This window comes from Anas platyrhynchos, chromosome 8 (assembly GCF_047663525.1).
Source record: "Anas platyrhynchos isolate ZD024472 breed Pekin duck chromosome 8, IASCAAS_PekinDuck_T2T, whole genome shotgun sequence".
NCBI lineage: Eukaryota > Metazoa > Chordata > Aves > Anseriformes > Anatidae > Anas > Anas platyrhynchos.
Genome location: NC_092594.1, coordinates 36,588,064 through 36,600,416, shown reverse-complemented (window position 1 = coordinate 36,600,416; position 12,353 = coordinate 36,588,064). Strand labels below are relative to the sequence as shown.

Below are 12,353 nucleotides of genomic sequence, written 5' to 3'. Positions count from 1 at the left end.
CTAGGCCTGAAACCACACTGTATTTAACTTTTCCAAGGTATGGTTCTGCACAAGATAATTTAGAAAGTCGATGTCTTTGTAGGCATGTAAGTAGTGAGTCTTTGGTGCTTTTGACCTGTTCAGCATGTCAGGGTGGAAAACAGAGTGGAAAGCGTTTTTCAGTGATATTCCCAAAGACAGAGAGAAACAAAATGAATGTAGAAATATTAACAATAATTCAGGAAGGTAAGGTGCCGCAAGAAGGAGAAAGTGGTTCCTCTTCTGAGTCTTGGCCAGCTCCTCAGCACAGCCTCAGAGGGCTTCCTGATGATCATTGGAAAGACCAGGGGAAGGAAACAAGACTGAATAGGCATCAGCATGTGCCATATAATGACATTGAGGGTTCATTTTCTCAGCGTAGATGGATTGATGTAAGAAGTGAGTGGTGGAACAAGGATCTCCAACAGGTTCGTTTTTGCAGTCTCTGACTGGGAAATACTGAATTTGTCAAGTGGCCGTAGGAAGGGATGCTTGGTAAGAGGAAGAATGTGCTACCATTAAACTGATCAACACTGCAAGTGTGCCTGCCTTATACTAGAGAAAGGGAATTAAATGCTAAAGTCTAAGAACTGCTGGTCTATATATACACCATTACTCTGATAGCTGGGCTGTTGTCACTAACTTCAGTGTGTGTAAAAATAGCCTTTCTAACAAGTTCATAGTTTCAAAGCTATGTTTCCAAATTCATGGATCCTCACAAATATTTTTAATCAATTAAACGATGTGAGGTAGAGGAGACTTCACATTGAGGTTACTATTTCCCCTACTCCTCTGAAAATGTTCCCCGAAAGTCCACATTTTCCTCTTGTTTCCTACTCTCCCCATTATACCATCTGACTCTTCGTAAGTCATCTCTATAATGTTTTTGTTTTGTTTTGTTTCTTTTTTTTCCCAGCCCTTCTGTATTTGCCAGGTATTTAGCTTTGCAATCTTAATTTAATTGCCATGGCTCACACATCCTCATCAGAGATTTCATGAAAGCATTATGATTGTGGCTATTGGCATCAGCTTTTATCTAATTCTGTGTGAGAATCCCAAGAAACAAGAAAACAGAAAACCAAAACCTGGTCTGCTTTCAGGTAGGGCTTGCTCAGACTCAGTATTAAAGAAACACCCCTACAGCCTGAAACATGAGGGGTTCATCTAAATGATGCCTATTAATCAGTGGTAAATTTGAAATTCCTGTATCTTATGCTTACTTTTCAGAAGAGAAGTTTTAAATTTACTAATGTGATCCCCAAGAAGTAAAGGACTATATGGAAAGTCTCAAAAATTCCTCATTTCCTGGGAACATTTTACCTATCTATCTAAAACTTCTAAGAACTCAACCCAAATAAATTAGATGGGTTCAACTGACAGACCTACTTCTTAACTACAGCATAATGTCTTTGTTGAAGTGTATTTACCTCTAAAAGGAGCAAGTAACCATAGTCAAGACACTTTAGTCACAACTACAGGAACGTGTAACGAAAATTATAAAGTCTCTGCTTCTGAAAGTCATGCCTAGAGTGATGCAAGTTTTTCTGCACATAGGAAGGGGCTACAGCTATTTTATGTGTTTCTGATGGGATATTACAAGTCTCAATCAGTGACTGTAAATTCTTTGAGATCTTCAAATGGAAGATAAAACAGGTCTTTGTCCATTATTTATTTACTTATTGACTTATTATTTATGTATCGCTAAGCAGCTCCATGCTGCCAAACCATATTTTTCATGGCGTCTTTCAGCCTGTGACATTTATATTTTATTATTGACCTCACTAAATGACATAAAATACAGGTTCTACTGCCTATGAAAATATTCCTATTCCTAATCACAAGTTCACTTCTACCTGCTGTAGGTATGGAGGAGTTGGACTACCGGGTGTTATTAAATCTGTTATTGGAGGGGGAGGGCGAGGCAGCAGGAATTATCCTTCCATCTCAAGGCAAGCATAAATATTTCAGAGCACACATGATTCTAATTCCATTGAAGCTCATCTGAAACATCCCAGACTTTTTATTGGAAATGAGATGATAATGTATGGTGGCCTGCAACAGATATACCAGTATTTTAAAACTACTGCTATTGGGCCAAGTAATTAGGCAGTACAGCTGTTGCATGCTATACTGGATTTTTTGGGTGTTTTATAAGTTTGTGGTGTTGTGCAGCATAGAAGTAAGAGGATTTTTCAGAAAGCTAAATTCTAATATTTGATTATGAAGTCCAGTCTTGTGTTTCCCCTTCTTCTAGTAGCCAATAACAAACTAACTAATAAATTGTCACACTCATTGATTAGGTTAGTTCTTCTCATGTGTAAGGCAAAAGAATAAGAGACAAAGTTATATATTGTATTCAAGTGAATGATCAGGTAATAAAGAATCAGCTGATTTTAAACAGCTTATGGTTTTCTTCAGATATACAGTACTCAGGCCCTTCCCCTGGAACAAAAGAACAGTTCTAGTAAAGGCACAGGAGATCCTTTTTCCCTGGGAGAACTCACAGATGTGGTAAAGGGACTTTGTGGTCACACCTGCAGTGCTCAGATTTCCCCAACGTATGGGAGAGAGGTATCGATCCATCCGCCTTCCAGCTCCTCTTCCAAAAAGCCTTGCCAGCCCCTTCAAGCCCAGATGATTGGATGAAATTTCTTTCTTCATAAAGTTGTCTGAAGTCTTTAAAAGGGTCATTTCGTGTCGCTCTTTTCTCGCTCAGGAAAAGACCCTGCACTCCTCACCTGCCCAAGGAATCAGTGGTCTGGGGAAGCAAAACCACTGCTCCTTCTCAGGCACAAGGGCTAGTCCATCAGATCAGACTGACAGTGGATTGGCTTCGCTAGGGCACAATGCTCAGATACCTCCCGCATAAAGTGATAATTAAGTTTACTAATAGCTCATTAAACATTGATCAATCTTCCTAGAAATAGTAACATTATAATCATAATGAAACAGGATCATTTTTATCAGGTTGTTTTTGAGTCCATTATAATTGGCTTCATTACAATTAAGAAAGTATTTTTTTAAAAGTCATTTCCCTGGAAATGTTATGGAACAGTTTGTTCTGCTAGATATTTCTACTTCAGGCTTCGAGGTTGCTTTAACTCCCTGCATGCTGTAAGCTTTCTCCTACCATTTAAGTGATGCAAGTGCCAGTTCAAATTATGCAAGATGTATCCCACCCTTTGTACCCCAAAGGTACTTATTCTCAAAATTGACCATATTAGAGTACTAATTGGCTAAGCCACCATGCTGGCTGATGTGAAATGCTTTCAAACACCATGAAACAGCTGTGTTTATCGGAAATATGAAGAGTGACTTTTTAATAAGGAGATCTGGCAATAATCCAAATTTGTTGAAAGGAACTTACACTTCTGTGTATAATACAATACAAGAGGTAAAGAATAGAAGCCTAAAACAATAGCTTTAAGCCCAGAGATTTTTGTGATGAAAGCAGTTACCCAAACAAGTAAAAAATAATTAAGAAACTTGGGCTGGGATTTGCAGAGGTCCTGGGAGAATTCATTAACTGCTTTTCAATTTCAATGGGAGCTGTGTCCCCGTAACTCTTTCAAAGGTTTCTGAAAGTCCCCATTTTTCTTACTGCCCATTAGGAATAGACTTTAGGGTGATAAATGTAGAGCAATCTTGTATTCAGTGTAGCAAGGACTTGCCTCTACTTACTCACTGAGCTGCCGAGGGTAAGACTGACCAGTCTAGGACCAGAAGGGAATTCAGATCAATGGAAAACTTATGCATGGCTTAAGTCCTGTAATGCTGCAAAGTGGTCTTTTAGTAACATGTCCATCAGGACAATGGGTAAGCTAAGTTCAATCTGATCCTGTCTTGCATGCCCATGTTTGCAGAGACAACACTCATGAGGAGAGAGAATGAAAATAGGCCTTACCCTCTGAGCATGGGTAAGACTGAGGTATCACTGACACTTACTTCCACGTTGTGTCTGTAGACATAGCTGAAATATTCAAAATATCATTAGCTGACCAATGCAAGAGAGATTCAAATACCCTAAATGTGATGGATGGAAGATCTGTTCCTGCCCCTGGACATCAAGATGAGGGACTGAATTGCAGAATGTTCATCTCTCAGCTCCTGAAGTCAAGTGCAGGTGGGCGGCTAAGCACTGCTGAAAAAACAGATCCATGGTAACTCTAAGTCAGGGCTGGCTGTCAGCCCCTTTTTGTTGCTCTGAAGACCAGAATGGTATAAGGCACCTGGGCCTGTTGTTCAGGAAATACTCCCTCTGTAAGAGATTTTGCAGTAGCAAGTGGGAGGCAGAAGGACATTTTGCCCACGGAGTTCCTAGCAAAAGGAAAATATGCTTAAAGCTGTGTTTGGGCTCGGGGTTTATTGTGAGTATTACTCTGGATTGTGAGTATTACAAGCTGCTTTCGAAAACCTGTAGAGCTGAACTGAGTGCTGGTTTCACATTCTGGTGTAGGCAGAGGGCCAGTTAACTTTGCTATTTTGAGCAGATTCTTCTAATACATGTGAAAATTCTTCTACCTTTGGGCAATCACGGTACTGCAGAACTGATCACATAGGTATAGGAATAAAAATCGTACCTATAGAAAGCATTCCTCTCTTCCAATACGGAAGGTTGAGGTGAAAAAAAAATAATTTAACCTGTTTGTAGAATTCCTATTTCACATCAAATTCTGGCAACTTTTGCATATTATTATTGTTTTTAATACACATGATGCATTCACATATATATGATAAAAACTACAGCTAGGAGAATATATCACGTCTTTTTTATAATGAAATGCAGTTGATAAGTTTACAATAGAAATGTAAATTCTCTTAAAAACCACAACCTTTATGTGTGTGATGATATAATTCTGCTTTGATACTAAAAAGGGCATGGTAATGGAATCTGTGACTTTGGAGTGATATATTGCTGTTAAGTTAATAGGACTCCACATTCCCATTTCTAATATCAGTGTTTTTTTCCCCTTTCATTCTGTAGATGGTAAGCTGATACTACATAAACATTGTTAAAGCTATAGTTCCACGCTACAGTAATTCACTTAACTTTAACATGATTTATGGTTCTGTCAATAGAGGAGGTTGAAAATCCAGAGCTCTCATGCTTAAACATGGGTTCCATATTTAAAGCAATAATGTGCTTTTTGTGTGTGTCTGAAGCTAAAAGAATTTAGCATAAAGCAGAGCTAAAATATTATAGTTCAGTGCACTGTTTAAAGCATATAGTTTAACTTCACGGATAACATCAAAGACAGCAAAGAAACTGAACACTGAATCAGTAAAAGCATGGGCAAAATACTTTGGTCCCGCAGCACTTTATTTTTATATTATTTTTTAGGGATGCATGAAATCCTATTAGTATTTTTAACACTCCCCTTTTCTCATTCTTTTGCTCAGTTAGATCAGCTCCTTTTGTCAGGATGAGTTTAAATCTGGGTCCACTGTGTTAATCACCCCCCATTCTTCTTTCTGGCACTTACCCTCCAGGCATTTTGCCTCTTTAGGAGATTAAGCGACCAAGTCATCTTGTTGCTCTAACATGTCCTCACTGGAGCAACATATTAACACAATTCCTCTGCAAAAGAGCCCTCTTTAGAAGTTTGCTGCAGGGATGACAAATTAACCCAGCATGGTGTCCCACACATCTATCTCAGTACAAATTATTAGTGTAATAGAGCTTTTAGTTATGCATTTATCTAGTAATTATTGAACGGTTATACAAAACGAAGCTGAGCAATCATGGCCCTTTATGAGGCAATCTCAGTGGGTGGCCTTACAGTTAATTTAGGATAGGACTGTCTAAGCAGTTCACTCACACACAAATTAGCTGAACAGCCTGCTCCTTTAAATATTTCCTATGTCACAGGCTAACTCTTTACAATACAACAAAGGTAGAGTTTTAATTACACGGTTCCTGACTTTTGTTTAGCTGAAGCTTTAACCATTTGCAAGCCTTCCCCTCTGTCCTCCCCTGCGTAGGATATAGGAGTAGATGGAAGTTTGGGTAGGGCATCTGGCAATTACTAACCCTGACCTTGAGAGGCCATCTGTTAGGAAACTGCTTTTCTTTAAGATTCGTATTATTTCAAAGCGAATGAAAGGAAAAAATCAAAATCTTCACCTACGCAGTCAGCTAAAAGCAGGTGAGCCCTCCCTGTTCCCTGACGCTGTAAATCGGAGCGTTGCTTTGCACTGTGGCTGGGTTGCCTCGTCTCTTGTTCAGTGTGATGCTATTTTGGTTTCTACCCAACTGTTGTTGGTACATTCCTAACCTTGTGGTGTGGCTCTCCCTCTCTTGGCTGTCTTATATCAACATTAACATCCCTTGATCTGAGGTGTCTGTCTCAGAATGAACTTCCACCGCTTTGTTTTTGTCAAAATTCAAAGGGAAGTAGGAGGTTATGTGTGTTATGTGGTTTGACAGCTGACAGCTTCGAGGTGCAACCATGGATAGTTGAACAGAATAGTATGTTATAAAACATCCTTTCACACTGACTAGCTCTGGAATTAGCAGGAATTATCACTTTTATTCACCTGAAGTTGCCTGACAGGACAGCTAACAGACACTGATGTTTTGGTGACCCTAGGGAGAATTTTGAAGGGCTCAATGTCTTCCCAGATATGTGGCAAGAAGTTTTTGCTAACTAACGGAGAGTACCATCTTGTTCAATTTCCCTGGTGGGCCTCATATTGATAAAAATCTCAACAGCAATGCTTATTATGGCGTAAATTAATATAACGGGAACTAGTCCACTAGTTGACTTTCATCCCTTCTCATTCTGCTCATACTCTCAGCTCCTCAGTTTCTTCACTTTGTGCTTTATTTTCTGTGCTTTGTAATAGTGTTTCTCCTTCATTTATCTTCCTAACATACCATCACATTCTTTTTTTGTTTTACTTTCCTTGCCTTTTCTTCCTTGCTTTTTGGCTTGCAGGATCTATGTTGTCATATTCTGTGGAAATGCATGAATGCTCTGCAGCACAGGCTGCTGTATATCCTGGGTTTACAAGATCGTGGTCAATTTAACGTTTCAGCCAGCTCTAGATATAAAGTCACTAGAGTGTAAGTAGCAATACATGGAAACCTAAAACCACTTATGTAAATACTCCTGTCACCCATAGTATTTAAATCCTTCACTGTCTGGTAAAGAGTTCAAGCAAGCTAATGTCTGGGAAACTTCGGAAGATGCCAGCAATACATGATGGCTTTGCAATACTAGAATACTGTGGTGAGAAACTGACCACCAAGTAATCTGTCTTGAAGGTATCAAAAGTATGCTGTGTAGGAGACAGAGATCTAACTGCTTGAATTTTCAAGGCTTTGAAATACATTCTAAAACTGATAGTAGTGCTAAAGCCACCCTATAGGTGATCAATTTACCATCTGCCAGGCACTGAATCCTAACCACGCTGGTCCAGAGAAGACATATGGTGCATTCATAGAGTCATGCCCAAAAAACTGCCATCATCAAGTGAGGCTCCATGAATCACTTTGCTAGCTTATCACCAAAGAAACTTGGATCTTACCACCATCTGTTGGAACTACTGAGGAGTCACTGAAGCATTGGCATCCATGTGCCAGCACTCACTGCACATCTGGTCCTTTGGTCAGCCAGCTCAGATCCTCTCTGCTGGCTACTGCCCAGCTGGGTTGGGTACTGGCAGCAGCACCAATGCAGACAGGAAACTAGTGCACAGCCCTCCACGACACAGTACAGCACAATTTCATGAGAACAGAGGTTTTCCAGCTGGTTTATTGAATGGAGAACCTTATAGTAAAGAAATCATCTTAAGGATCTACTCCTTCTCCAAGCAAGTTTTGTTCCCAAAGCAACTCATTGTGGGTATCATGGGAAGAGCACTCAGTGTCATGGGATATCCCCAGAGTAAGACATGCACTGTGTTCTAAGGAATGTTTGGAAGTGTGGGAAAGATGCAGGAATATTCCTCAGAAGTTATAAATCACTGGTTGTCAATGACAACAACTGCCATGAATAGTCTACAGCTTCTTCTCTGCTGTTTATTTTGATCATGCTTTACAAACACATTCCATATACACATCCAAGTGATAAACTTGCACATCCGAACATCAGGAGACTGAACCTTCTTGTAATCATTCAGTTGGCTGAGGAGCTTACTCTGATGGTGATCTACTTACTCATGACTTTCCTTTCTCCAAAATGCAGAGAATCTCTGCAGAATGAGGATCAAATCCAGCTTTTACCTTTCTGAAGACCACTCAGAATGACCTGCCATCAACCATTTACATAATGCATATGTATCAAAGAGAATGCAATGTGTGTGTACTACATTATATCCATTATTTCTGCCAAAAGCTACAAGTTCCAGTAACTAAGAGTGGATATGAATTGCTCTAAGGTTATATCTTCTTATATGATTGCATTATGCTCTTTACTTTGCTGCTTTTGATACCTGAAAAGCTTCTCTCTTCTGCTTACTCTCCTAAAGTACACTGAAGGGAATGGGATAAAGAACAAAGCTGGATTTGCAGAAAATAATCTGTCTCAGCATATTACCCTTTACTAACACAATGAGTGTTGTAGAAGAGAAATAAACACAGCCAATGTGCTGTGGAATAAGAATACCGAAGAGGCATGTCCAGCAAAGAACAAAGAATGAAGTCTGGAACAAAATTTTTCAAGGATGATGACACTTAAAGAATCCATGGATGGATTCAGAGGGATTTTTCCTGAAAGTCTTTAAGACTTTGTTTGTGAACAAGTATAAAATTGAAGAAGACACTCCTAACAGATGTTGCAGAAGAACCGTTTTTGCTTAACCTATTAGATACCATGATAATTAGCAAATATATTACTTTTTTTTTTTTTTATGGAGACATCTTGTTCCAAACAAACAAAATTTGGGAAAAGGAATCATTGTATTTGTGCTTTCAAATTCTGACAGTCTTTGAATGCCTTTCTCACACGGATGATTGGTAACTCCAGGTGCACAGAAAAAGTCTTGTGAAAACAGACTGTAGATGGGATTTAAACAAGACCTCCACAGTGACACATTTCCTGTCTATGTCACACAAAAATTCAAAATAAAGGGGGTCTAAATAGGGGCAGACAAAGGTATTTAATGGTCTCAAAAATGATGTGAGGTAAAACAGCTAAATAAAGAAAGGGCCTATTAACTAATCAATTGACAATTCAAATCTGAAAGGCTGAACTTCTAAAAGAGAGAAATTCAGTGTCAGCTGATGTGCACTGCATATAATGTTAATGGAACATTCATATTCCTACTTATATCACCAATTATCAAGGCTTTTAAAAGATGATATATTTGCCAGATAGCTCAGATCCAAAATCCAATAGAAACAAGCACAGAACTTAGATGCCTAAATATCTTCTGAGGATCTAGGCGTGTCTCTCTCAAGGTAATAAATAATTTTTATGGGATTAACCACAACAAATCAAAATACATTTAGTTGATTTAACACAGCTCTAATAACCATGAAGTCCAATTCTGACCTCACTTCAACTTAGTGCAATCCCACTACTTCACACCACATCACCTGGCACTGTGTGAAGAGGCTACTCATGGTTTATGTTGCCCTCAGTAAAACCACACTTATGCCAAGCAGACATTTCAAAATAATTTCTAGCGTGAATTGCTAATATGTCTTTTTATTCCTCACCATTTGACAAATTTCTTAATAATCTTCTTTAAATAAAACAAATTTTTGTAGCAGAAACATGTCACAAAGATTCAACCTTATCTTTGCATCTTCCAAAGAGGTTTGTAAGATGATTCGTTCATTGTTGTAGGTTACTGTGCCCAAGTGTGTTCCTTTTCAAATGATAACTGGGTACTGCATTTAGTTTTCTAGGTTAATGCAAGTGCATCTTTCTGACAAAACATTATAAGCACATCTAGACCCAAAGAACATCTCCGTTACTTCGAAAGCCAGTTGGAAGAGTACTGTGAAGAAAACCAGCCAAAGCATTGCAGGAACCAACTTCAAAGGAGTCCAATAACAAGGTGGTTCTTCAGCACACCAATACCAACAACATGAGCACTAAATGACTCGCAGAAACAAAGCAACAGTGTTGAAAGACAGGCATGGTTCAGAAGTGAATGATGAGTCCCTATCTCAAGCAGTTAGACTGAATCTATGTTATGCATTGATACAAGCAGAAGACACTCTACGTAATATATTCTGTCCCTTTCCCAACCCTCTTCAAATAAAACCCTGAGCCCCCAGAAACCAGCATTTCCACCTTAGCAACTGCTGAATCGTCTTCAGGAGTTTTACCAAACAGCCCAGCCTCACAAAACCAAACACAGGTCTTGACAACTAAAACCTCCAGGTTATCAAGCTTTTGAAGCACAGCCTCTCACGGGATGTGTCACACGTGGTGATGACTTTCCCTGGAAAAGCGCTGGGGCACTGGGTGCTGGAGCTAACGTTTAAGCTGCCTGGGGGCTCTTGGGTTAAGCCTCACCTCTGGGTCCTGTAATGACAGGTCGATGGTGCTGTGTGAAAGCCGTTCCAAGGGAGGAGGTCTGCGAAGGCGAGGGACTGCTGAAACCAGACTTCTCTGACTTCTTTAATGTAGTTGGCGATGGCATTCCTGGCAAGAATGATTGATAAGTGCAATTTAATAATGCTAGGTCATGGAACGACAGCCTATGCATTGTGAAAGTGGGTGCAGAAGCAGCTAGATAAACTTAAAGGACAAATGAAATTGAATACAACAGCAAGCTGAAAGCTCACTTTTATTTATGGTCTTTTTTGAGGCAGAAGTGGCCATGGTTTGCTGTGAGCAATGAGCACTAGAAGGCAGCCATATTTTTCTTTTAAATCTGAAATATGGATAAGATGCAGCTTATTATTGCTACTGAAACCTACTCTGCTTTATTTTTAGAAATGTGTAATAGCCGGAGCATTTGGATTTTTACAGGCTTTTTATGAATTCTGTCTTTCACTTACTGGTTCAGTAGATTGTTGAAAATGGATCTTTTAAATGTGCTGCAAGACTCAAGGCACAACTAGAGAATGAAGTTTGCAGAGTCCAAACTCTGCCCTTCCTTACTCTCTTGACTTCAAAGGTATTTGAAAGTAATATATTTATGTGGTTCCCTTTTGCTTTCAAAAATTTTTAAAGGGTGAATGGTATTTTTGTCTTTATATTAGAAGCCACAGCGGAATTATTTCAGAGTTGTTATTATGCCCTTGAACTATATCAAAGGCTTCCAATGAAAATCAGAGCTAAGTTGCCATTGGGTGAAACCTCTCCCATGGACAGGCACAAATGGTGTATTGCTGATATGGCCATTTTGTTATAGTCTATGAGAATAACTCATGTTGATATCCTATCAAGCCCGTGGTCCTTTCAGCTTCTACGTGGTATCAAAGAAATTAAATGAATTAATATATAGGCTCTTAAAATCAGAGTTTTTATTACGTATGATTTATGCTTAGATAAAAGAATACTGCAGCATATAGATGATGATGATGTGTGTGTCTGTATTATTAACGGTATTTTTATAGATGTAGAGGCATATGGATTTTCTGATTATCTGCACATACTCTGAAAATATGTAATTTCAGATATATACAGTACCTCACACATCTTGCATATCTGTAGGGATATAGCAAAACAAAGTTGCAGAATTGCTGAGGTTTCAGGTGCGAAAGCAAAAACTAAGATAATGTGGAAGCTGAACTTCCACCAGCAAAGTCATTCAATCTTATTTCCAACCCTGTATTTTATAGAATTTAATTGTTAAAAATGGAAGAGAAGGGTCTGGACAATATTATCTCTGGGCAATATTATTAACTTTATATTTAATAACACTAGTTTTATAGTCCCTGGGATGTTGATTGCAATAAGCAGGAGCCTTCTTGTACTTTATACACTATACTGCTGGGGTCTTAATGGTTTCAGTGAGGTTTTGCAGTTTATATTTCAGAAAGTTAAATAAAGTAAGAGAGTGGTTAGAGGTACAGTGCTGTAGTTACAGCTTTCTGTCTAGAAATTGTTGGCTACACGGGTTTGCTGTTGTGATGGTTGTTTCCTATACAGCCAGAAAAGCTACATACATAATCTTTTAAAAATAATAGTTTGGAACTGACAGAATATTGCATAAGAAAAATGTTTGTTTCTTTGTTTGTTTTCTGTATTGCTCTGAAAGATTTCGGGGTACAGACAAAAGCATGAGGGTTGAGGTTGAACTAAGGTATTTCAATGAAATTCTCCAATGTAGCCTGCTGTGTTTCTGCTCAACAGCTTGCTGGGATGTAATTTTATTACTGCTCCTTGTTCCAGTGGCCATACCAGAACAAGGATACTCAGAAGTAAAGG

General features: G+C 38.9%; 1 protein-coding gene across 11 annotated transcripts in view; it reads right to left on the bottom strand.

Annotated features, from left to right (window-relative positions):
* NFIA (nuclear factor I A) overlaps nt 1-12,353 on the bottom strand; it is a 371,189-nt gene that overhangs the window by 42,613 nt on the left and 316,223 nt on the right. For 7 of the 11 annotated variants that reach the window (XM_038183079.2, XM_038183083.2, XM_038183080.2 and 4 more), the window contains one exon: nt 10,491-10,619. The exons of the other annotated variants lie outside the window; for them this stretch is intronic. In XM_038183079.2, coding sequence (XP_038039007.1) covers nt 10,491-10,619 — 129 coding nt within the window. The remainder of the gene's footprint in view (nt 1-10,490; nt 10,620-12,353) is intronic. 11 annotated transcript variants of the gene reach the window in all.